Here is a 22,825-nt window from a genome sequence, read left to right as displayed (position 1 = left end):
GATGGCGCTGGGGAGACGGATGGCTCAGATGGCGCCGGGGAGACGGATGGCTCAGATGGCGCCGGGGAGACGGATGGCTCAGATGGCGCTGGGGAGACGGATGGCTCAGATGGCACTGGGCAGACGGATGGCTCTGGCCGGATGAGGCGCACTGTAGGCCTGGTGCGTGGTGCCGGAACTGGAGGCACCGGGCTAAGGACACGCACCTTCAGGCTAGTGCGGGGAGAAGGAACAGGGCATACTGGACCCTGGGGACGCACATTAGGCCTAGTGCGTGGTGCCGGAACTGGTGGTACCGGGCTGGGGACACGCATCTCAGGGCTAGTGCGGGGAGCAGCAACAGGATGCACAGGACTCTGGAGACGCACAGGAGGCTTGGTGCGTGGCGCCGGAATTGGTGGTACCGGGCTGGAGACACGCACCATAGGACGAGTACGTGGAGGAGGAACAGGGCTCTGGAGACACACTGGAAGCCTGGTGCGTGGTGTAGGCACTGGTGGAACTGGACTGGGGCGGGGAGGTGGCGCCGGAAATACCGGACCGTGCAGGCGTACTGGTTCCCTTGAGCACCGAGCCTGCCCAACCTTACCTGGTTGAATGCTCCCCGTCGCCCGACCAGTGCGGGGAGGTGGAATAACCCGCACCGGGCTATGTAGGCGAACCGGGGACACCATGCGTAAGGCTGGTGCCATGTATGCCGGCCCGAGGAGACGCACTGGAGACCAGACGCGTTGAGCCGGCTTCATGACACCTGGCTCAATGCCCAATCTAGCCCTACCAGTGCGGGGAGGTAGAATAACCCGCACCGGGCTATGAACACGTACAGGAGACACCGTGCGCTCTACTGCGTAACACGGTGTTCGCCCGTACTCCCGCTCTCCACGGTTAGCCTGGGAAGTGGGCGCAGGTCTCCTACCTGCCCTCGGCCCACTACCTCTAAGCCCCCCCCCAAGAAATTTTTTGGGCTGACTCACAGGCTTCCTACCGCGTCGTCGTGCTGCCTCCATTCGCCGGTATCCCTCCTCGCACTGCGCCAGAGAATCCCAGGCTGGCTCCGGCACTCGCCCTGGGTCGATCGCCCACCTGTCGATCTCCTCCCACGTAGTGTAGTCCAGATTACGCTCCCATTGCCATTCCTCCTTGCGCTGCTCATGTTGCCGCTTTTCACGCTGCTTGATCCCGCATTGGTGGGTAATTCTGTCACGATCGTCTTTAGGAGAGAGTGAGGACCAAAATGCAGCGTGTGGAAAATACATCTTCTCTTTATTAGAAGAAGGAAAAAAACGAAACAAAAACAACAAACAGACGAACGTGAAGCTATTCAAAACATAAGTGCTGACACAAAACACTTAGACATAGACAATTTCCCACAAATGCATGATGCCCATGGCTGCCTTAAATATGGCTCCCAATCAGAGACAAATGAAAGACATCTGTCTCTGATTGAGAACCACTCAGGCAACCATAGACATACCTAGACACATTCACTCAACCATAGACATACCTAGAAACATTAACTCAACCATAGACATACCTAGAAACATTCACTCAACACAAACTCATACACTACACCCAACACCCCCTTTACCATATAACCACCCAAAACGACAAAACACAAACATTCCCCATGTCACACCCTGACCTAACTAAAATAATAAAGAAAACAAAGAATACTAAGGCCAGGGCGTGACACCTGGTGAGAATATTGTCAAGTGCTTGTCAAATTGTGAATGAGAGACTGATGAGGTGTGTTCAGCGTGCGACTTTTTTCAAATCATCAGAGTCCCATCATGCAGCCTTATAATATGTTAAGAATAAGAACATATCTCAACGTTCGTATCACAACGAAAGTCGAATTAATAACTCTGAACGAAGCATATGGGAGGACCAGTTTCTTTGTTAACCGCTCAACACAGAATAGTGTTCATTTCCTTTGAAATCGTTTGAGGAAAATATCCTTTCTATTTTATTAAGCTGTGTTCAATTGTGATATATTAAATTAAATGTTTATACTTATTTTAAATGTATTTTTTTATTTTCACTAGGCAAGTCAGTTAAGAACAAATTCTTATTTACAATGACGGCCTATCCCGGCCAAACCCTAACCCGGACTACGCTGGGCCAATTGTGCGCCATCCTATGCGACTCCCAATCAAGGCCAGTTGTGATACAGCCTGGAATCGAACCAGGGTCTGTAGTGACGCCTGTAGCACTGAGATGCAGTGCCTTAGACCGCTGCGCCGCTTGGGAGCCCAAACGTCTGCATCAGTGGCTTGTAGGTTAAGCGTGGAAGCCAGGAGATTCTAAACATGTTTATGATAATTAAACGGTCAATTGCCATGAGACCGGCAGTTATTTACTTGGCAGTTATTTGCTTGACAATTACCTGCTGACAAAATGTCATGACCGCCACAGCCCTAGTGAAGGCCGAGCAAGGGCACGTGGTAGGTAGGGGTTTGGGACGTCCTGAATCCCAAATGGCACCCCATTGAGCAGGGGTCAAAAGTAGTGCACTATATAGGACATAAGGTGGTATTTGGGACAGGCTGAGTCTAGGGCCGTGTTCCAATACTTTAGAAATGCTTCCTTCTGTACATGGCCTGTAGTCTTGTGGTAACACAGCTGGATGCTCTATGTATGCCTCAGCCTCCCCACTGGAGACCAGGGTTCAATCCCTGCATCTACTCTTCACTGTCTTCCCTGCTCATCTGTCTCCCCCTCTACTTCTAACCTGTCTCCATTAAAAACAATTACAACATCAAATATACCCCCCTTTAAAAAACAAATCCTTCACATCTTGTCTTCTTGAAGTAGTAAACACATCTATAAGGGATTGGACAGGTGTAAACCAGGTTACAATGGAGTCTGATGTGGGTAGGGATAAGGGACATGCCGATTGTGGGTAGGGATAAGGGACATGCTGATTGTGTGGTGGGTAGGCATAAGGGACATGCTGATTGTGTGGTGGGTAGGGATAAGGGACATGCTGATTGTGTGGTGGGATAAGGGACATGCTGATTGTGTGGTGGGATAAGGGACATGCTGATTGTGTGGTGGGTAGGGATAAGGGACATGCTGATTGTGTGGTGGGTAGGGATAAGGGACATGCTGATTGTGTGGTGGGATAAGGGACATGCTGATTGTGTGGTGGGGTAAGGGACATGCTGATTGTGTGGTGGGTAGGGATAAGGGACATGCTGATTGTGTGGTGGGATAAGGGACATGCTGATTGTGTGGTGGGTAGGGATAAGGGACATGCTGATTGTGTGGTGGGAAGGGATAAGGGACATGCTGATTGTGTGGTGGGATAAGGGACATGCTGATTGTGTGGTGTGTAGGGATAAGGGACATGCTGATTGTGTGGTGGGAAGGGATAAGGGACATGCTGATTGTGTGGTGGGATAAGGGACATGCTGATTGTGTGGTGGGTAGGGATAAGGGACATGCTGATTGTGTGGTGGGTAGGGATAAGGGACATGCTGATTGTGTGGTGGGATAAGGGACATGCTGATTGTGGGTAGGGATAAGGGACATACCGATTGTGTGGTGGGATAAGGGACATGCTGATTGTGTGGTGGGAAGGGATAAGGGACATGCTGATTGTGTGGTGGGATAAGGGACATGCTGATTGTGTGGTGGGTAGGGATAAGGGACATGCTGATTGTGTGGTGGGTAGGGATAAGGGACATGCTGATTGTGTGGTGGGTAGGGATAAGGGACATGCTGATTGTGTGGTGGGAAGGGATAAGGGACATGCTGATTGTGTGGTGGGATAAGGGACATGCTGATTGTGTGGTGGGATAAGGGACATGCTGATTGTGTGGTGGGTAGGGATAAGGGACATGCTGATTGTGTGGTGGGTAGGGATAAGGGACATGCTGATTGTGTGGTGGGTAGGGATAAGGGACATGCTGATTGTGTGGTGGGATAAGGGACATGCTGATTGTGTGGTGTGTAGGGATAAGGGACATGCTGATTGTGGGTAGGGATAAGGGACATGCTGATTGTGTGGTGGGTAGGGATAAGGGACATGCTGATTGTGGGGTGGGTAGGGATAAGGGACATGCTGATTGTGGGTAGGGATAAGGGACATGCTGATTGTGTGGTGGGTAGGGATAAGGGACATGCTGATTGTGTGGTGGGTAGGGATAAGGGACATGCTGATTGTGTGGTGGGTGAGCTCTTTTCATGTGTCTCTTTAATAACTCCAAGCCTTCCCACAATGAAGGGCACCTCCCGTTTCGTTACATTCTTCTTTGCGGTCTGCAACGTCATCATCGGATTGGCTGGGACTCATGGGCTCCGCCTTCAGTCCGATGCTAGGCAACCAATCTCTGTCCTCAACGTTGCAGTCTACATCATCAGCATGAGCCTGGCTGAGACTCACAGGTGCACCACAAGCATCCTCCTCTTTCAGCTGGAGTGACCAAGATGTTCCCTGCTCCTCCGATTTAATTGAATCCACATTAATTTCCTTCCTACTTCCTGTAGGGTCACTCCTCTGAGTGTCGAGCATCTTAACAACCATCTCCTTTCCTGGGTGAGTTTTTCTCATGTGTCTCTTTAAGTTTCCAGAATCACTCCAAGCCCTCCCACAACGAGGGCAGACGAACGGTTTCTCCCCCGTATGAGTTCTCTGGTGTCTCTTAAGACAGCCGGCCTTTTTGAATCCCTTACCGCATGTAGTGCACAAGTGTGGTTTGAGAAAAACACTTTCTGACTGGGAAGTAGTCACATCACTCTCCCTCTGCTCTGGTGTGTGCCTCTCTAGATCAGATTTCGCCTCCAGTCTGTTGCTAGACAACCTAGTTCTTCCTCCCTCGTCACAGTCTTCAGAATAATCATCGGCTTGGTTGGGACTCATTGGTGCACCGCTAGCATCCACCAGTATCCTTCTGATGTCCTCTTTCAGCTGGAGTGACCGAGACATTCCCTGCTCCTCCGATTTAATTGAATCCACATTCATTTCCTCCCTACTTCCTGTAGGGTCACTCCTCTGAGTGTCGAGCCTCTTAACAACCATCTCTTCTCCTGGGTGAGTTTTTCTCATGTGTCTCTTTAAGTTTCCAGAATCACTCCAAGCCCTCCCACAATGAGGGCAGACGAACGGTTTCTCTCCCGTATGAGTTCTCAGGTGTCTCTTAAGACAGCCGGCCTGATGGAATCCCTTTCCACATTCAGAGCACACATGTGGGTTCTTCAGAGGATCACTTGGCGGGTGTTGTGTTTTCATGTGTGATTCCAGTCTTTCTGCAGTTATGAAGCTCTTCTTACATTGACCACAACGGTGAGGGTGATCTGTGTGAAAAACTAGCCGGTGATGTTTCAGGCTTGATTTTACAATGAATTGTTTCCCACAATCCGAGCAGTGGTGAGGTTTCACTGTGTGTTGTTTAACAGTATGCCTTCTCATGTGTCTCTTTAAGTTTCCATAATCACTCCAAGCCTTCCCACAACGAGTGCAGATGTACGGTTTCTCCCCCGTATGAGTTCTCTGGTGTGTCTTAAGACTGCCGGCCTGTGTGAATCTCTTTCCGCATTCAGAGCACATGTATGGTTTCTCTCCAGACAGATACAGTAAGTGTCTTTTCAGATTGGTTGCTGTGGTAAAATTCTTCCCACAGTGATCACAGATATGGGATCTAGGCCTGTTTCCTGAGAGGGTTTTGTGTTGTTCAGCATTAGACGAGCTGTGGGATTTCTCTCCTGTCTGTGTTGCCTTGTGTATTTTAAGGCCACTCTGCCCCGGGGTCTTCCTGCAGTCGACAAGCCGCACAGACACCCTCTTCAGACCGCACAATAAGGCGCTACCGGGAGAGGCACGCCCCGGGGACTCTGGGAGGGTGGAAGAGGGCCAGAGAGGCTTGTCCTGGAAATCAGAAAAATAGACATGAAATCAAAAATCATGGTGCAGGGATTTTTCTTCCATTGAAGTCCTGGAAAAACAGTTTCAGGGTAAAGGACTGAAACCAGATAGAAAGTAGAAAAGATAACAGACCGATTACATGTATCAATAATGTAATCTGAGAACTAACAATCAAAATAAACACTAGACAGTCAGGGAGAATAAACAACGGGAAAAACAATTCATTTAGCAGGAATAAGATTTGTTTTGTTTGAGCAGAATAACACAGCATTAACCATGGCAAAATGCATAGAGTTCAAGGAAATTAGCTTCAAACTGCAAAATCTTCTCTCAGGTCCATGGCAGAATACGTAGAAACGCAAAACAAATGTTGCTTTAAAAATGTGTTAAAAATCTCTCTCAGCTCCATGGAGAAAATTGGCTTTAAAATGCTAAGAATTCTGTACACCGCCAAGATGGGGGCCTCTAAAATGCTGTCCAAAATTCAACTGAGCCAATGGGTCGACCCTGCCTATTGACACACCACCATGCCGCACCCATTGCCACGCCCCCATGCCAGACCCTAAGCCCATTTTTGATCCAGAAAAACCCTTAGTGTGGGAAACGCTCTCCTACCTGTCAAGGAATTTTGAAGTCTCAAGAGTCTTTCCTCGATAACTCTGCCTCCTTCTCAAAATGCATTGGAGGACAAAGTCCAAGAGGTGGAGCCTCGGTTATTCTCCTCCCAATGCATTGGAGGACAAAGTCCAAGAGGTGGAGCCTCAGTGATTCTCCTCCCAATGCATTGGAGGACAAAGTCCAAGAGGTGGAGCCTCAGTGAATCTCCTCCCAATGCATTGGAGGACAAAGTCCAAGAGGTGGAGCCTCAGTGATTCTCCTCCCAATGCATTGGAGGACAAAGTCCAAGAGGTGGAGCCTCAGTGATTCTCCTCCCAATGCATTGGAGGACAAAGTCCAAGAGGTGGAGCCTCGGTTATTCTCCTCCCAATGCATTGGAGGACAAAGTCCAAGAGGTGGAGCCTCAGTGATTCTCCTCCCAATGCATTGGAGGACAAAGTCCAAGAGGTGGAGCCTCAGTGATTCTCCTCCCAATGCATTGGAGGACAAAGTCCAAGAGGTGGAGCCTCAGTGATTCTCCTCCCAATGCATTGGAGGACAAAGTCCAAGAGGTGGAGCCTCAGTGATTCTCCTCCCAATGCATTTATAAAAAGGAGGTTGGGGAATCAAGGAAAGACTTTTGAGAAACAAAATACATAATGACTGGAAAGTACTCACGCAACTGTGGCTCTCTTGAGCTGACTCCGCCTCCAGTCCGTTGCTAGGCAACGTAGCACCTCCCGCTTCGTTCCATTCTTCTTTGCGGTCTGCAGCGTCATCGTCGGATTGGCTGGGACTCATGGGCTCCGCCTTCAGTCCGATGCTAGGCAACCAATCTCTGTCCTCAACGTTGCAGTCTACATCATCAGCATGAGCCTGGCTGAGACTCACAGGGGCACCACAAGCATCCTCCTGTTTCAGCTGGAGTGACCAAGACGTTCCCTGCTCCTCCGATTTAATTGAATCCACATTCATTTCCTCCCTACTTCCTGTAGGGTCACTCCTCTGTGTGTTGAGCATCTTAACAACCATCTCCTTTCCTGGGTGAGTTTTTCTCATGTGTCTCTTTAAGTTTCCAGAATCACTCCAAGCCCTCCCACAACGAGGGCAGACGAACGGTTTCTCCCCCGTATGAGTTCTCAGGTGTCTCTTAAGACAGCCAGCCTGATGGAATCCCTTACCGCATGTAGTGCACAAGTGTGGTTTGAGAAAAACACTTTCTGACTGGGAAGTAGTCACATCACTCTCCCTCTGCTCTGGTGTGTGCCTCTCTAGATCAGATTTCGCCTCCAGTCTGTTACTAGGCAACCTAGCTCCTCCCTCTTCGTTCCATTCTTCGTCACAGTCTACATCATCATCGGTTTGGCTGGGACTCATGAGTGCACTGCTACCATCCTCCAGTATCCTCCTGATGTCGTCTTTAAGTCGGACTAACCAAGACATTCCCTGCTCCTCTGATTTCATTGACTCCGTATTGTCCCACATTTCCTCCATGACTTTACGCCTTAATAAGCGATGATTCATACCTTTAATTTCAGAGCCATCCATTCCACAACGTTCACACATGTAGCGTAAATTGTCCTCAGTTAAATTCCATAAACTCTTTTCGATTTCATCCATCAACGTTTCCCTCTCTGAACTCATTTTGTCTCAGCAGAGTTAGAATGTTTCTTGGTTTAAAAAAAATCTATAACAACTGGTTATTGAACGGAGCTGTCACTAATGTGAGGTGTCTCTCTCCTGTGTTTTCACGGGTCTCCTATATCTCCCTTCACACTGGGAGCTTTATTTTTTATTTAACCTTTATTTAACCAGGCAAGTCAGTTAAGAACAAATTCTTATTTATAATGACGGACTACACCGGTCAAACCCGGACGACACTGGGCCAATTCCGCGCCACCCTATGGGAGTCCCAATCACGGCCGGTTGTGATACAGCCTGGAATAGAACCAGGGTGTCTGTAGTGACGACCTCTAGCACTGAGACGCAGTGTCTTAGACCGCTGCACCACACAGGAAGCTTCAGGAGGTGCTGTTTTGCCAGTCTCTCTGGCCAAGACACAAGTTATTCCAGGGTGAGCGTTATCTCAGAACACCAGATCTTCTTCCTGTCACCAGAACACTGGAATCTCTTTGTGAGGTCACCTGTGTAAAAATAGGCAGACATGGTGTAAAGGACAAGTCGGACGGGATCCGTTTTTAACCAAACTGCCCCCTGTAATTTATTTGTATTTTTCCTCATTCAAAACTTGACCGTTATGATGGAAGCCTGGTGGCTGTTGTAGGCATGCAGATATTTCAACTTGTCTATGGATAGCCTAATATAATATTGACTTGCTTTAAGATCGGAGAAAATCTAAATAATATCAATAAGAATCGTGAACTGTATGCAGACATTATTTAAAACTGTTGTATTTGGCCATTTATCAATTCATTGGCGTCTAATCTTTTAAAAAGGGAAACAGGCACTAGAAAAGTTTATATATGACAAAAAAATATAACTTATCTGTAGGCTATGTACATAGCTAGCACTGCACAGCCTTGTTCCCATGTTCTTACCCAAACCGCAAGCAGCACCTGTTAAACGCTGTAATACCCTTCAAAACACAGTGATGTCGATTCGCTCAGGATAAGTACTATCAGAGGATCTTGGAGTTTGCCAAAAAAAGAACTGGAGGTTTTTCCGGGTTTGAATTACTATTCTCTCTCCATGTGAAAATGACTGGACATGGCAGATTCGCACGGGACTAAAAGTAGGTTAGTTGAGTTTTATGCTCGTGCGCATAATTACTTTACTCGATCTCCCCCAGTAAAACGAATCCCGTCCTAATGGGGACAAAAGCCATTTGTACGGTCAAATATGTAGTGACATTCAATTTCTGTTAAGTCCATCAAATGTTTAAATGTTATATATTTTACCGTCGCTATTTCATGTTTACTTAATATAACAATATAATAGAACAATATTAGTGATCTTTAATACCATTTAAATTGAAAAGGTTTCCACAATGAGGACTTTTATTTTGAAGGTTACAATTTGGACTTTTGGAAGCTAGCTAGCTAGCTAGCTAGCTAAATAACATAACAGGAACATTAGGTACAACAGCTCATTAATTATATGTAGAGTCCCCTGCCTGTTCTTATCATACAGAAAACAATTGTCATTTTATTCCTGTATCGTCTATGTTTGAGCAGAGATTCAAATTAGTTAGCAGGAGCTATTGATCAGCTAGCTACCCAACTAAAAAAGTAGCATTCTGAAGAGCAGGTACATAACAGTAACTAAGTTATGCAACCCTTACGACTAGGTAACTACATCGTTTGAACAACCCCGATACCTAATGCTTTACTGACCAGCTATATTCCAAAATTGTCCCATTCTTGCTTCAATCAAATAAGAATGGTGTCCACCATCTTTGGTATTGATACCGTTATGAAGAGGGCAAGAATAACCAGAGATACCTTTATGGAGATGAGAAACTCCAGCGTAATCGTGTTAACGACCATTGTGTACGTTGCCTATGCTTCGTCAATGGGCTGCGTGGTGCATTCTGGGTGATTATTGGACAACGCACTCACTTCTTCTGGAACCGAATGGGAGTGCATTGGGCTCCAGCTCAAAAAACCAACATTAGCATGAATTACGTAAACAAGAAGTACAACATTCAACATTTTTTTATCGGGGTGTGAGATAATTAACATGTTCGCTGTAATATCGTATAGCTTTAAAATCATGACATTACATACTATTGAGGAAAATAGGCAGGTGTCTCGACCCTGACTTTTAAGAAGGAATTGCGTGCCAATTCGTTTTTACAACCACGTGACGCAGCATGACAACGTGAACACCTTGGTGGACATTCATATTGGTAGAGGTCGAAAAGTACCCAGTTGTCATACTTCAGTAAAAGTTAAAATACCTTGAATAGAAAAGTAGAAGGGAAAGTCACCCAGTAAAATACTACTTGAGTAAAAGTCTAAAAGTATTTGGTTTTAAATATACTTAAGTATCAAAAGTAAAAGTATAAATCATTTCAGGACCTTATATTAAGCAAACCAGACAGCACCATTTTCTTGTTTTTTTTAAACGTATGGATAGCCAGGGGCACACTCCAACACTCATTTACAAAAGATACATGTGTGTTTAGTGAGTCTGCCAGATCAGAGGCAGAAGGGATGTGACCAGGGACTTTCTCTGTTTAGTGAGTCTGCCAGATCAGAGGCAGAAGGGATGTGACCAGGGACTTTCTCTTGATAAGTGCATAAATTGGACAATTTTCCTGAACTGCTAAGCATTCAAAATGTAATTGGGTGTCAGGGAAAATGTACGGAGTAAAAAGTACATGATTTTCTTTAGGAATGAAGGGGAGTAAAAATGCAAGTTGTCAAAAATATAAATAGTAAAGTACAGTACAGATACCCCAAAAAACGACTTAAGTAGTACTTTAAACCACCACTACATATATATCCAGCTGAGATTCTTATCTCCTCATTCTCTAATAGCTCTGGAATAACTAAGCACTTCCGTGTCACAAGTTTTGGAATCTTTCAGAATAAGAGTCACTGGGCAGCCAATCAAAATGAGTTTTTCCCCACAAAAGGGCTTCATTACAGACATAAATACTCCTCCGTTTCAGCTGTCTGGGTGGCTGGTCTCAGATAATCCAGCAGGTGAGGAAGCTGGATGTGAAGGTCCTGGGCTGGCTTGGTCATCTTGAACTTCTTCCATTTTCTAATAATTGCGCCTACAGTTGTTGCCTTCTCACCAAGCTGCTTGCTTATTGTCCTGTAGCCCATCCCAGCCTTGTGCAGGTCTACAATTGTATCCCTGATGTCCTTACACAGCTCTCTGGTCTTGGCCATTGTGGAGAGGTTGGAGTCTGTTTGATTGAGTGTGTGTACAGGTGTCTGTTATACAGGTAACGAGTTCAAACAGGTGCAGTTAATACAGGTAATGAGTGGAGAACAGGAGGGCTTCTTAAAGAAAAACTAACAGGTTTGTGAGAGCCGGAATTCGTACTGGTTGGTAGGTGATCAAATACTTATGTCATGCAATAAAATGCAAATTAATTACTTAAAAATCATACAATGTGATTTTCTGGATTTTTGTTTTAGATTCCGTCTCTCACAGTTGAAGTGTACCTATGATTAAAAATTACAGACCTCTACATGCTTTGTAAGTAGGAAAACCTGCAAAATCGGCAGTGTATCAAATACTTGTTCTCCCCACTGTATATAGCCTAGTTGATTTGATGATGTTTAAATGTTTATGTTGAAATGGTGCTGGAATAGCAGAGGCAGGGCTCCTGTTGTCTTTGTTTTGACTTGCAGTAACTCCGTGGTTCTCAATCAGTAATTGTTAAGTAAACTGTTGAAAACATGAACTTGCTTGACCGTGCTGTGGGTCATGTTGACCTGTTTGTACCATGTAGTATCTGCTTGACCGTGCTGTGGGTTATGTTGACCTGTTTGTACCATGTAGTATCTGGTTGACCGTGCTGTGGGTCATGTTGACCTGTTTGTACCATGTAGTATCTGGTTGACCGTGCTGTGGGTCATGTTGACCTGTTTGTACCATGTAGTATCTGGTTGACCGTGCTGTGGGTCATGTTGACCTGTTTGTACCATGTAGTATCTGCTTGACCGTGCTGTGGGTCATGTTGACCTGTTTGTACCATGTAGTATCTGGTTGACCGTGCTGTGGGTCATGTTGACCTGTTTGTACCATGTAGTATCTGCTTGACCGTGCTGTGGGTCATGTTGACCTGTTAGTACCATGTAGTATCTGCTTGACCGTGCTGTGGGTCATGTTGACCTGTTTGTACCATGTAGTATCTGCTTGACCGTGCTGTGGGTCATGTTGACCTGTTTGTACCATACAGTATCTGCTTGACCGTGCTGTGGGTCATGTTGACCTGTTTGTACCATGCAGTATCTGGTTGACCGTGCTGTGGGTCATGTTGACCTGTTTGTACCATGTAGTATCTGCTTGACCGTGCTGTGGGTCATGTTGACCTGTTTGTACCATGTAGTATCTGCTTGACCGTGCTGTGGGTCATGTTGACCTGTTTGTACCATACAGTATCTGCTTTGTGGCCTTCACCGGAAAGATATTGCACCACTGTTCTGTTATGACACACATGTGTGTCGTTGAATTTATACTGAACAAAAATATAAATGCAACATGTTAATGTTTTTGTTACGTTTGTTTTCACTGTATTAATCATGAACTAAAAAATAAAAGATACCAGAAATGTTGAAAATGCACAAAAAAGCGTATTTCTCTCAAATTTTGTGCACACATTTGTTTATATCCCTGTTAGTGAGCATTTGTCCTTTGCCAAGGTAATCCATCCACCAGGTGTGGCATATCAAGAAGCTGATTAAACAGCATGCTCATTACACAGGTGCACCTTGTGCTGGGGACAATAAAAGGCCACTCTAAAATGTGCAGTTTGTTCGCACAACACAATGCCACAGATGTCTCAAGTTTTGAGGGAGCGTGCAATTGGCGTGCTGACTGCAGGAATGTCCACCAGAGCTGTTGCAAGATGATTTAATGTTAATTTCTCTACCATAAACTATACCATATTCAAAAAACATTCAACAATATCTATATTCAAGTCAAAAACAGCAGTAGCAACAATATTGCAGAACATAATACACCATCTGGATCGGAGCCAGTCAAACTACTGTATTCTCAGACCGGTGATTCACAATATGGGCAATAGCAACAGCTCCCCCTGGTGGCCAGATACGGACATTGAAAAGGCTCCCATTTCAAATCAAATCCAATTTTATTGGTCACATACAAGTGTTTAACAGATGTTATTGCGGGTGTAGAGAAATGCTTGTGCTTCTAGCTCCAACAGTGCAGTAATATCTAACAAGTAATATCTAACAGTTTCACAACATATACCCAAAATACACGTAAATCTAAGTAAGGAATGGATTAAGAATATACATACATATATGTCAGCGGCATTGGACTAAGATACAGTGGCATATTATAGAATACAGTATATACATATGAGATGAGTAATGTAAGATATGGAGACATTATTAAAGTGGCTAGTGTTTCATGTCCTTAAAGTGGCCAGTTATTCCTAATCTATGTCGATAGATTAGGAATCAAGCTGTTTACAGACAGATTATTTCACTTATAATTCACTGTATCACAATTCCAGTGGGTCAGAAGTTTACATACACTAAGTTGACTGTGCCTTTAAACAGCTTGGAAAATTCCAGAAAATTATGTCATGGCTTCAGAAGCTTCTGATAGGCTAATTGACATAATTTGAGTCAATTGGAGGTGTACCTGTGGATGTATTTCAAGGCCTACCTTCAAACTCATACTTCCACTTTGACATTATTGGGTATTGTGTGTAGGCCAGTTACAAAAACAAATCTCAATAGAATCCATTTGAAATTCAGTCTGTAACACAGCAGAATGTAGGGGAAAAGTAAAGGGGTGTGAATATTTGTGAAGGCACTGGAAGCATAGATTCCCTATAGAATCGCTATTCATTTCATATGATCTCAGTGGACCTAGTAAAGATTCATCACGACTTTCATCATGTATTACCGTTTAATGTGGCAGAAAAACAACCAGTCATGATGTTTGTTTAACAATCATTTCAAAAGGTGCTCCTGTTGGCATGTGGCCATTGCAGTGGGTAACACGGAACCCAAACCGGCTGCGCACGTGCGCTATCGTGCATACATTTATTTTGCCCCCCCCACACCAAACGCGATCACGACACGCAGGTTAAAATATCAAAACAAACTCTGAACCAATGACATTAATTTGGGGACAGGTCGAAAAGCATTAAACATGTATGGCAATTTAGCTAGCTAGCTTGCACTTGCTAGCTAACGTTAATTTGTCCTATTTAGCTAGCTTGCTGTTGCTAGCTAATTTGTCCCGGGATATAAACATTGAGTTGTTATTTTACCTGAAATGCACAAGGACCTCTACTCCGACAATTAATCCACACATAAAACGGCCAACCGAATCGTTTCTAGTCATCTCTCCTCCTTCCAGGCTTTTTCATCTTTGAACTTATATGGTGATGCATCTAAACTTTCATTGTATTACCATGACAACCGGCAACAAAGTTCGTCTTTCAATCACCCACGTGGGTATAACCAATGAGGAGATGGCACTGGGTATCTGCTTCTATAAACCAATGAGATGACTTTCAGCCCGATCTGCGTCAGGAACGACTTCTATTTTAGCCCTATTACTTGTGAATTTCTTGTCACAGTAAATACAGCAGTAAGGCTTCTCACCAGCATGAATCCGGAGATTAAGTTTTAAACTCCCTGCCAGAGAGAAACTCTTCCCACACCGAGGGCAAAGGTGAGGCCTCTCTCCAGTGTGTTTCCTCTGATGAACCAGTAAGTTACTTTTAATGGAGAAGGTCTTGCCGCATCGGGAGCAGTGGACCCACATTCTCAAAACGACATTGTAGGTGGCTTATGGTAGAGAAATCAACATGACATTCTCTGGCAACCGTTCTGGTGGTCTTTCCTGCTGTCAGCATGCCGATTGCACGCTCCCTCAAAACTTGAGACAACTCTTTTTGAGTGGACTTTTATTGTCCCCGGCACAATGCGCGCCTGTGTAATGATCATGCTGTTTAATCTGTTTATTGATATGTCACACAGATTATCTTGGCAAAGGAGAAATACTAACTGGGATGTAAACAAATATGTGCACCAAATTTGAGAGAAATAAGCTTTTTGTGCTCATGAAACATAGGACCAACGCTTTACATGTTGCGTTTTATATTTTGGTTCAGTATAGAATTACACCAGTCATGCCAATATTGATTAATAATAAACAATAATACAATAATTTCTGTCCTCACTCACTTTTTATGTTGTACTACATGCACTTTGCCTGTGACGTTTGAAGGTTATAGTAGGACCCTAGGTTATGCTTGGATTCTAGGTTATGCTTGGATCCTAGGTTATGCTTGGACCCTAGGTTATGCTTGGATCCTAGGTTATGCTTGGACCCTAGGTTATGCCAGGACCCTAGGTTATGCTTGGATCCTAGATTATGCTACATCCCTAGGTTATAGTAGGATCCTAGGTTATGCTTGGATCCTAGGTTATGCTACGGCCCTACGTTATGCTACGTCCCTAGGTTATGCTAAGTCCTTAGGTTATGCTACGTCCCTAGGTTATGCTACGTCCCTAGGTTATGCTACACCCTAGGTTATGCTAAGTCCTTAGGTTATGCTACGTCCCTAGGTTATGCTACGTCCCTAGGTTATGCTACGTCCCTAGGTTATGCTACAGCCTAGGTTATGCTACAGCCTAGGTTATGCTACAACCCCAGGTTATGCTACACCCTAGGTTATGCTACACCCTAGGTTATGCTACGACCCTAGGTTATGCTACGTCCCTAGGTTATGCTACAACTCTAGGTTATGCTACAACTCTGTTATGCTACGACCCTAGGTTATGCTACGTCCCTAGGTTATGCTACGTCCCTAGGTTATGCTACGACCCTAGGTTATGCTACGACCCTAGGTTATGCTACGACCCTAGGTTATGCTACGTCCCTAGGTTACACATAAACATTCTAACTAAAAAAAATGTACTCCAACAACACATTTCTGTTACCATTTTTATTAACTCTAGTTGGGGTTCGGCAATAAATTCAAATGGACAACATATCTTAACAACAGTTAATACAAAAACCCCCGGGCTAAAATGTGAACTCAACTTGAACAGGGAGCCGAGCAGAATCATTTCAGTCTGAGACAAAAAATATATAGTGTTTGTTATACATACAACATACTAGCCTGTGTAACACTCTAGTTGTGTTTACATTCCACACAGTATCTATTTTTTCAGATTCTAATATGTCAAACATGGCATGGAGAGTGGAATATTAGCACAAAACAGGTCTGGATGTCAGGCTAACAGGATACCCACATTTGTCATTTAAAAAGAACTGGTCATGGTGGTAAGATTGCTGACGAGTCTTTTAAACCCAGAGATCAAGAAGATACCTGATCCAATGCCTTCCGATGGCCCTAATGAGAGGAAGTCGGCGATACAAAGTTGTATTTCCAGCTGTTTTGTCTTTGGTAACTTCAGTCACCTGGTCCCAAACCCCTCCCTAGAACTGCCAACATGGAAAAGGTGAGGGCCAAAGGGATGTGGTGGGTAAGTATTAGGGATGGACTGATTGTGTGGTACGTGGTGGGTAAGTATTAGGGATGGACTGATTGTGTGGTACATGGTGGGTAAGTATTAGGGATGGACTGGTTGTGTGGTACGTGGTGGGTAAGTATTAGGGATGGACTGATTGTGTGGTACGTGGTGGGTAAGTATTAGGGATGGACTGATTGTGTGGTACGTGGCGGGTAAGTATTAGGGATGGACTGGTTGTGTGGTACGTGGTGGGTAAGTATTAGGGATGGACTGATTGTGTGGTACGTGGTGGGTAAGTATTAGGGATGGACTGATTGTGTGGTACGTGGTGGGTAAGTATTAGGGATGGACTGAATGTGTGGTACGTAGGGATTCCTGGCAGAGACGGGATGAATCTGTGTCTCTGGATGTTTCTTCAGACTGTGCAACTGGCCAAGGCTTTATCGCACAGTGTGATTATGGCTGTGTGTCTCCTGATGTTTCTTCAGACTGGTCAACTGGGCAAAGGCTTTATCGCACATGCGGCACTGGAACGGTTTCTCTCCTGTGTGGGTCCGCCGGTGGTTTTTCAGGACATTACCGTCAGCAAACCTCCTCCCGCAGTCAGAGCATTGGTACGGCTTCTCTCCTGTGTGGATTCGCATGTGGCTATTGCAGTGGCCCTTCCTTGTGAATCTCTTGTCACAGTAAGTACAGCAGTAAGGTTTCTCACCGGCATGAATCCGGAGATGAAGTTTTAAACTCCCTGCCAGAGAGAAACTCTTCCCACACTGAGGGCAAAGGTAAGGCCTCTCTCCAGTGTGTTTCCTCTGATGAACAAGTAAGTTACCTTTATTGGAAAAGGTCTTGTCACACTGGGAGCAGTGGACCCGGGTAGGGTGGGTCCGTAGATGATCCTTTAGAAGAGCCTTGGTAGAGAACTTCTCCCCGCAGTGGGGGCATGGAAGAGGGTCTTGATGCCTTTGGATGGGACCCAGTGTCTCCCCCTTGTGGTTCTCCTGGTGATGCCGTTGTAACGTTTTTGTATGACGAAACTTCATCCCGCACACCACGCAGTGGTAGGGTTTCTCTTCTGTGTGAGTTCTGATGTGTTTCTTTAAATTTCCACGATCACTGTAACCGTTTCCACACTGAGGGCAAACGTACGGTTTCTCCTCAGAATGAATTCTCAGGTGTCTTTTAAGACTTGCGGCCACAGGGAATCCCCTTCCACATTCCAAGCACACGTGTGGATTCTTCAGAGGATCAGTTGGCGGGTGTCGTGTTTTTGTGTGTGATTCCAGTCTTGCTGCAGTTATGAAGCTCTTCTTACATTGACCACAGCGGTGAGGGTGATCTGTGTGAAAAACCTCCCGGTGATATTCAAGGCTTTGTTTTCCAAAGAATTGCTTCCCACATTCAGAGCAGAGGTACGGTTTCACTGTGGGGTTCCCTGTGTGTTGTTTAACAACATGAGATCTCATGTGTTTCTTTAAGTTTCCAGAATCATTGTAGTCTTTCCCACAACGAGGACAAACAAACGGTTTCTCCCCAGTATGAGTTCTCTGGTGTCTCTTAAGATTGCCGGCCTGCGTGAATCTCTTTCCACATTCAGAGCACATGTGTGGTTTCTCTCCAGTCAGACACAGTAAATGTGTTTTTAGATTGGTAGCTGTGACAAAATTCTTCCCACAGTGATCACAGATATGTTCAGCATTAGACGAGCTGTGGGGTTTCTCTCCTGTCTGTGTTGTCTTGTGTATTATATGGCTACTCTGCCCTGGTGTCTTCCTGCAGTCGTCGAGTCGTACAGACACCCTCTTCAGACCGCACAACAAGGCCCTGCCGGGAGAGGCACGACCTGGGGACTCTGGGAGAGGGGAGGGTGGAGGTGGAGGCTTGTCCTGGAAATCAGAAAAATAGAGAATCAGGGTGAGAAACACTCTCGTACTTGTCAAGGAATTTTGAAGTCTCAAAAGGTAGCCTAGTGGTTAAGAGCATTGGACCAATAACCGAAAGGTTGCTGGTTCGAATCCTCAAGCCGACTAAGTGAAAAATCTGCCCTTACGCAAGGCACTTAACCCTAATTTCTCATGTTAGGGCGGCGCACAATTGGCCCAGCGCCGTCCGGGGTAGGCCGTCATTGCGAATAAGAATTTGTTCTTAACTGACTTGTCTAGTTAAATAAATGTAAGTCTCTCTGGATAAGAGCGTCTGCTAAGTGACTAAAATGTTGTTTTTAAAAAAATGATCTCACAGGTCTTTCCTTGATTCCCCGAAAACAAAGGAGAGCCGCACACTCTTGGAGCTCAGACACAAAAATTTAATATCCAACGTTTCGACAGGCAAGCTGTCTTCATCAGGGTATAATCACAAACACTGCGGGATGACTCGTTTATATAGTGTCAAAAGACACACAGGTGTCTGTAATCGTGGCCAACAGTGGCCTAATATCATTGGTTAATTCTCAAATATTAAAATGGCATACAAAGAACAGCATACAAAAAACAAATGGATAGCATACGATCATAGATTCATTTTAGACTACACAAGCTTACAAACAATTACAATGGCAAAGTCACAATAATCACAAGAATGGCTTCAGATCAAAGTCTACGTTGAGACCGAAGGGAGCAAGGGTCCTTAGATTAAAGATCCAGGCAGCCTCTCGTTTTAACAATAAATTATCAAGGTCACCCCCTCTCCTAGGGAGGGAGACATGTTCGATGCCAATATAACGCAGAGACGAAATCGAGTGGCCTGCCTCCAAAAAGTGGGCCGCAACTGGGTAAGTCAAGTTTTTGTACCTAATGGTGCTACAATGCTCTGAGATACGTACTTTTAATTTGCGCTTTGTTTTACCCACATAATTTTTACCACAAGGACAAGTTATAAGATAAATAACTGCCTTAGTGGAGCACGTAATAACACCTTTGATTGGGATCGATTTCCCTGTTTGTGGGTGTTTGAAGGATCTGCTTTTATAAGTGCCATTGCATTGAGCACAGCCATTACACTTGTAATTTCCATCCAGTAGGGGCGCAAATAGACGTTGTTCAGGAATATCTTGGGGTGGTAAATCAGAGTGTACCAATTGGTCTCTGAGATTTCTGCCCCGCGAAAATACGACCAAGGGAAGGTCCGAAAACACATTACCGAGACTATCATCGGATTTTAGAATGTGCCAATGTTTGTGAACGATTCCCTTAATTTGTTCAGAGCACTTTGAATAGCGGGTAGTTAGAATGCAAGAATGCTTCTTTTTGCGAGACTGGTCATGTCTAGTTTTGTTTTGAATTTTCTCAATGGCAATATTAATCTGATCATTTTTGTACCCCCTCTCCTTTCTTTACGTCTCAGCCATATTTCTGTCGAAATCTGATTGTTTTTTTTGCAAATTCTTTTGATTGGACAGAATTGGCTGTAGGGCAAACTATTTTTCAAGGGAAGTGGGTGACGACTGTCAGCCCTCAACAAACTGTTACGATCAGTAGGTTTCCTGTAAAGATCAGTGTATAGAACATTATTTTCACACAGGATCAGAAGATCAAGAAAACTGATTTGACGTGTATCAGATTGCATAGTAAATCTCAGATGCTCAGAACAGGAGTTAAGAAAAGCATGGAATGCCTGGAGCTGTTTTGCATCACCCCTCCACAGAACAAAAATATCATCAATATAACGTTTCCAAATAATGATGTTAGGCAAGAAAACATTTTTGAGAGGATTGAAAATAGACCGTTTCTCCATGTAACCCACATACAAATTAGCATAGTTAGGAGCCATGGGGGATCCCATAGCAGTACCCTTCGTCTGAATAAAGAAATCATTAAGAAACATGAAATAGTTATGTGTGAGTACTATTTCAGCCAATGTTATAATGCATGCACTGGAAGGTAGTTCATTAGGGTCACATTGCAGAAGAAAATGGCTGCCTGGAGGCTGCCTGGATCTTTAACTTGAAGACCCTTGCTCCCTTCGGTCTCAACGTAGACTTTGATCTGAAGCCATTCTTGTGATTATTGTGACTTTGCCATTGTAATTGTTTGTAAGCTTGTGTAGTCTAAAATGAATCTATGATCATATGCTATCCATTTGTTTTTTGTATGCTGTTATTTGTATACCATTTTAATATTTAATAATTAACCAATGATATTAGGCCACACTTGGCCATGATTACAGACACCTGTGTGTCTTTTGACACTATATAAACGAGTCATCCCGCAGTGATTATACCCTGATGAAGACAGCTTGCCTGTCGAAACGTTGGATATTACATTTTTGCATCTGAGCTCCTAGAGTGTGCGGCTCTCCTTTATTTTCTAGTTTTCCACTCCGCTAGCCAGCACATCGCCTAATAGGTGTGCGTTTCTTTTTCTTCTAGACTTTCCTTGATTCCTATCATCTTTGATTACTTGGTCTTCTTAAAATACATTGGAGGATAAAGTCCAAGAGGAAAAAACTCAGATATTCTCCTTCAATGCATTTATAGGAGGTCAAGGAATCAAGAAAATACTGTTGAGAAACAAAACACTTTCTGACTGGGAAATACTCACGTAACTGTTCCTCTCTGGAGCTGACTCTGCCTCCAGTCCATTGCAAGGCAACCCAGCTCCTCCCTCTTCGTCGCAGTCATCATCATCATCACATTGGCTGGGATGCAAGGGCTCCGCTGTCAGTCCGTTGCTAGGCAACCAGTCCCCGTCTCCCTTGTGTTCTTCATTGCAGTCTACATCATCATCGGCTTGGCTGGGACTCATGAGTGCACTGCTACCATCCTCCAGTATCCTCCTGATGTCGTCTTTAAGTTGGACTAACCAAGACATTCCCTGCTCCTCTGATTTCATTGACTCCGTATTGTCCCACATTTCCTCCATGACTTTACGCCTTAATAAGCGATGATTCATCCCTTTAATTTCAGAGCCATCCATTCCACAACGTTCACACATGTAGCGTAAATTGTCCTCGGTTAAATTCCATAAACTCTTTTCGATTTCATCCATCAATGTTTCCTTCTCTGAACTGAGCGGATTCATATTGTCCTGCTCGTGCGGCAACAACGACAATGCAGTCAATGGCAGGACTTTAGAGTACCTGTAAAAAATATTTATACATCAAAACACTCATCTGTAATTTCATGTCATTATTAGATGAAATTTAAAACATATAACCAGCCGTTTTGAGATCAGCCTGTTTTGAGATCAGCCTGGAACCATTGCTGTTAGCATGACTTAGCTGGCTAGCTAGTTACTGTACTTAGTTATTCTATTCATGTTGTGTAGGGGACCCAAATCAATACCAACATTGGAGCAAATCAGTCGGGACGTAACTAGCAAGCATAATAAACCCAATGGCTGTTATAGCGTGGACTTTAAGATTGGGTTTATCTTACAGTCCACGCTACAACAGCTATAACTAGCGGTGTACAAAGCAGCTAACGTTAGCGGAGCTAGCTAGATCAGCGTGGGCTAACTATCCATGTGGACCTAGCTAGCTAACGACTACATGGTTCTGGTAATACCAATCTACAACGCGAATATTATTTCGCTATATACGCATACAAAATACCTGATTACCCTAAATATATTTTATTATATCGTCTTTGACTTTCCTTCCGACGTGTTCTGATGTATACCCTTTGACCTCGGGGAGCATGTCGATGGCGTCATTTCCGGTATGGTAATAAGAAATCCTTCTAAATAAAAGCCCTTATTTCCAAGACTTTACATTTCCTCAAACCTTCACACCCACTCCATCCCTTTTCTCTCTTCCGATGAATGATAGGATAAGTCGTACCAGACAGTATAAGCTAGCTCCTCATTGAATGACTGAACCATGTTAACAACAATCACCTGTTTATTAGGTGGACATGATAAAGACAACACAAGGCATCATGTGATACAGTCAACCAGCAGCTGTACCTAGGACCAGGGGTGAAAGGAGATTCAATTTGTTACCGGTATGAGACCTACCATGTTTTGTTACTTGTCTATTCATAGAATGACATATAAATGCATAGATTACACATATTGAAAACATGTTTTTAGAAATGTGTTCAAATTGATTGAAAGTATTCACACCCCTGAGTCAATACTTTGTAGAAGCACCTTTGGCAGCGATTACAGCTGTGAGTCTTTCTGGGTAAGTCTCTAAGAGCGTTCCACACCTGAATTGTGCAACATTTGCCCATTATTCTTTTCATAATCTGTCA

General features: G+C 44.4%; 1 protein-coding gene across 1 annotated transcript; it reads right to left on the bottom strand.

The window, feature by feature from the left end:
* Positions 1 to 3,363: 3,363 nt before the first annotated feature.
* On the bottom strand, positions 3,364 to 22,262 carry LOC120041888 (zinc finger protein 721-like). The gene is made up of 5 exons (XM_038986749.1): positions 22,183 to 22,262; positions 21,171 to 21,708; positions 17,078 to 18,518; positions 7,142 to 8,112; positions 3,364 to 5,869 (listed from the first exon to the last, which is right to left on the bottom strand). Exons 2-5 carry the CDS (start codon positions 21,648 to 21,650, stop codon positions 4,199 to 4,201), a joined length of 4,563 nt encoding a protein of 1,520 aa, XP_038842677.1. The 5' UTR covers positions 21,651 to 21,708; positions 22,183 to 22,262; the 3' UTR covers positions 3,364 to 4,198.
* Between the last annotated feature and the right edge of the window lie 563 nt (positions 22,263 to 22,825).

This window comes from Salvelinus namaycush, unplaced genomic scaffold, assembly GCF_016432855.1.
Source record: "Salvelinus namaycush isolate Seneca unplaced genomic scaffold, SaNama_1.0 Scaffold570, whole genome shotgun sequence".
NCBI lineage: Eukaryota > Metazoa > Chordata > Actinopteri > Salmoniformes > Salmonidae > Salvelinus > Salvelinus namaycush.
This window is presented reverse-complemented; position numbering and strand designations above follow the sequence as displayed.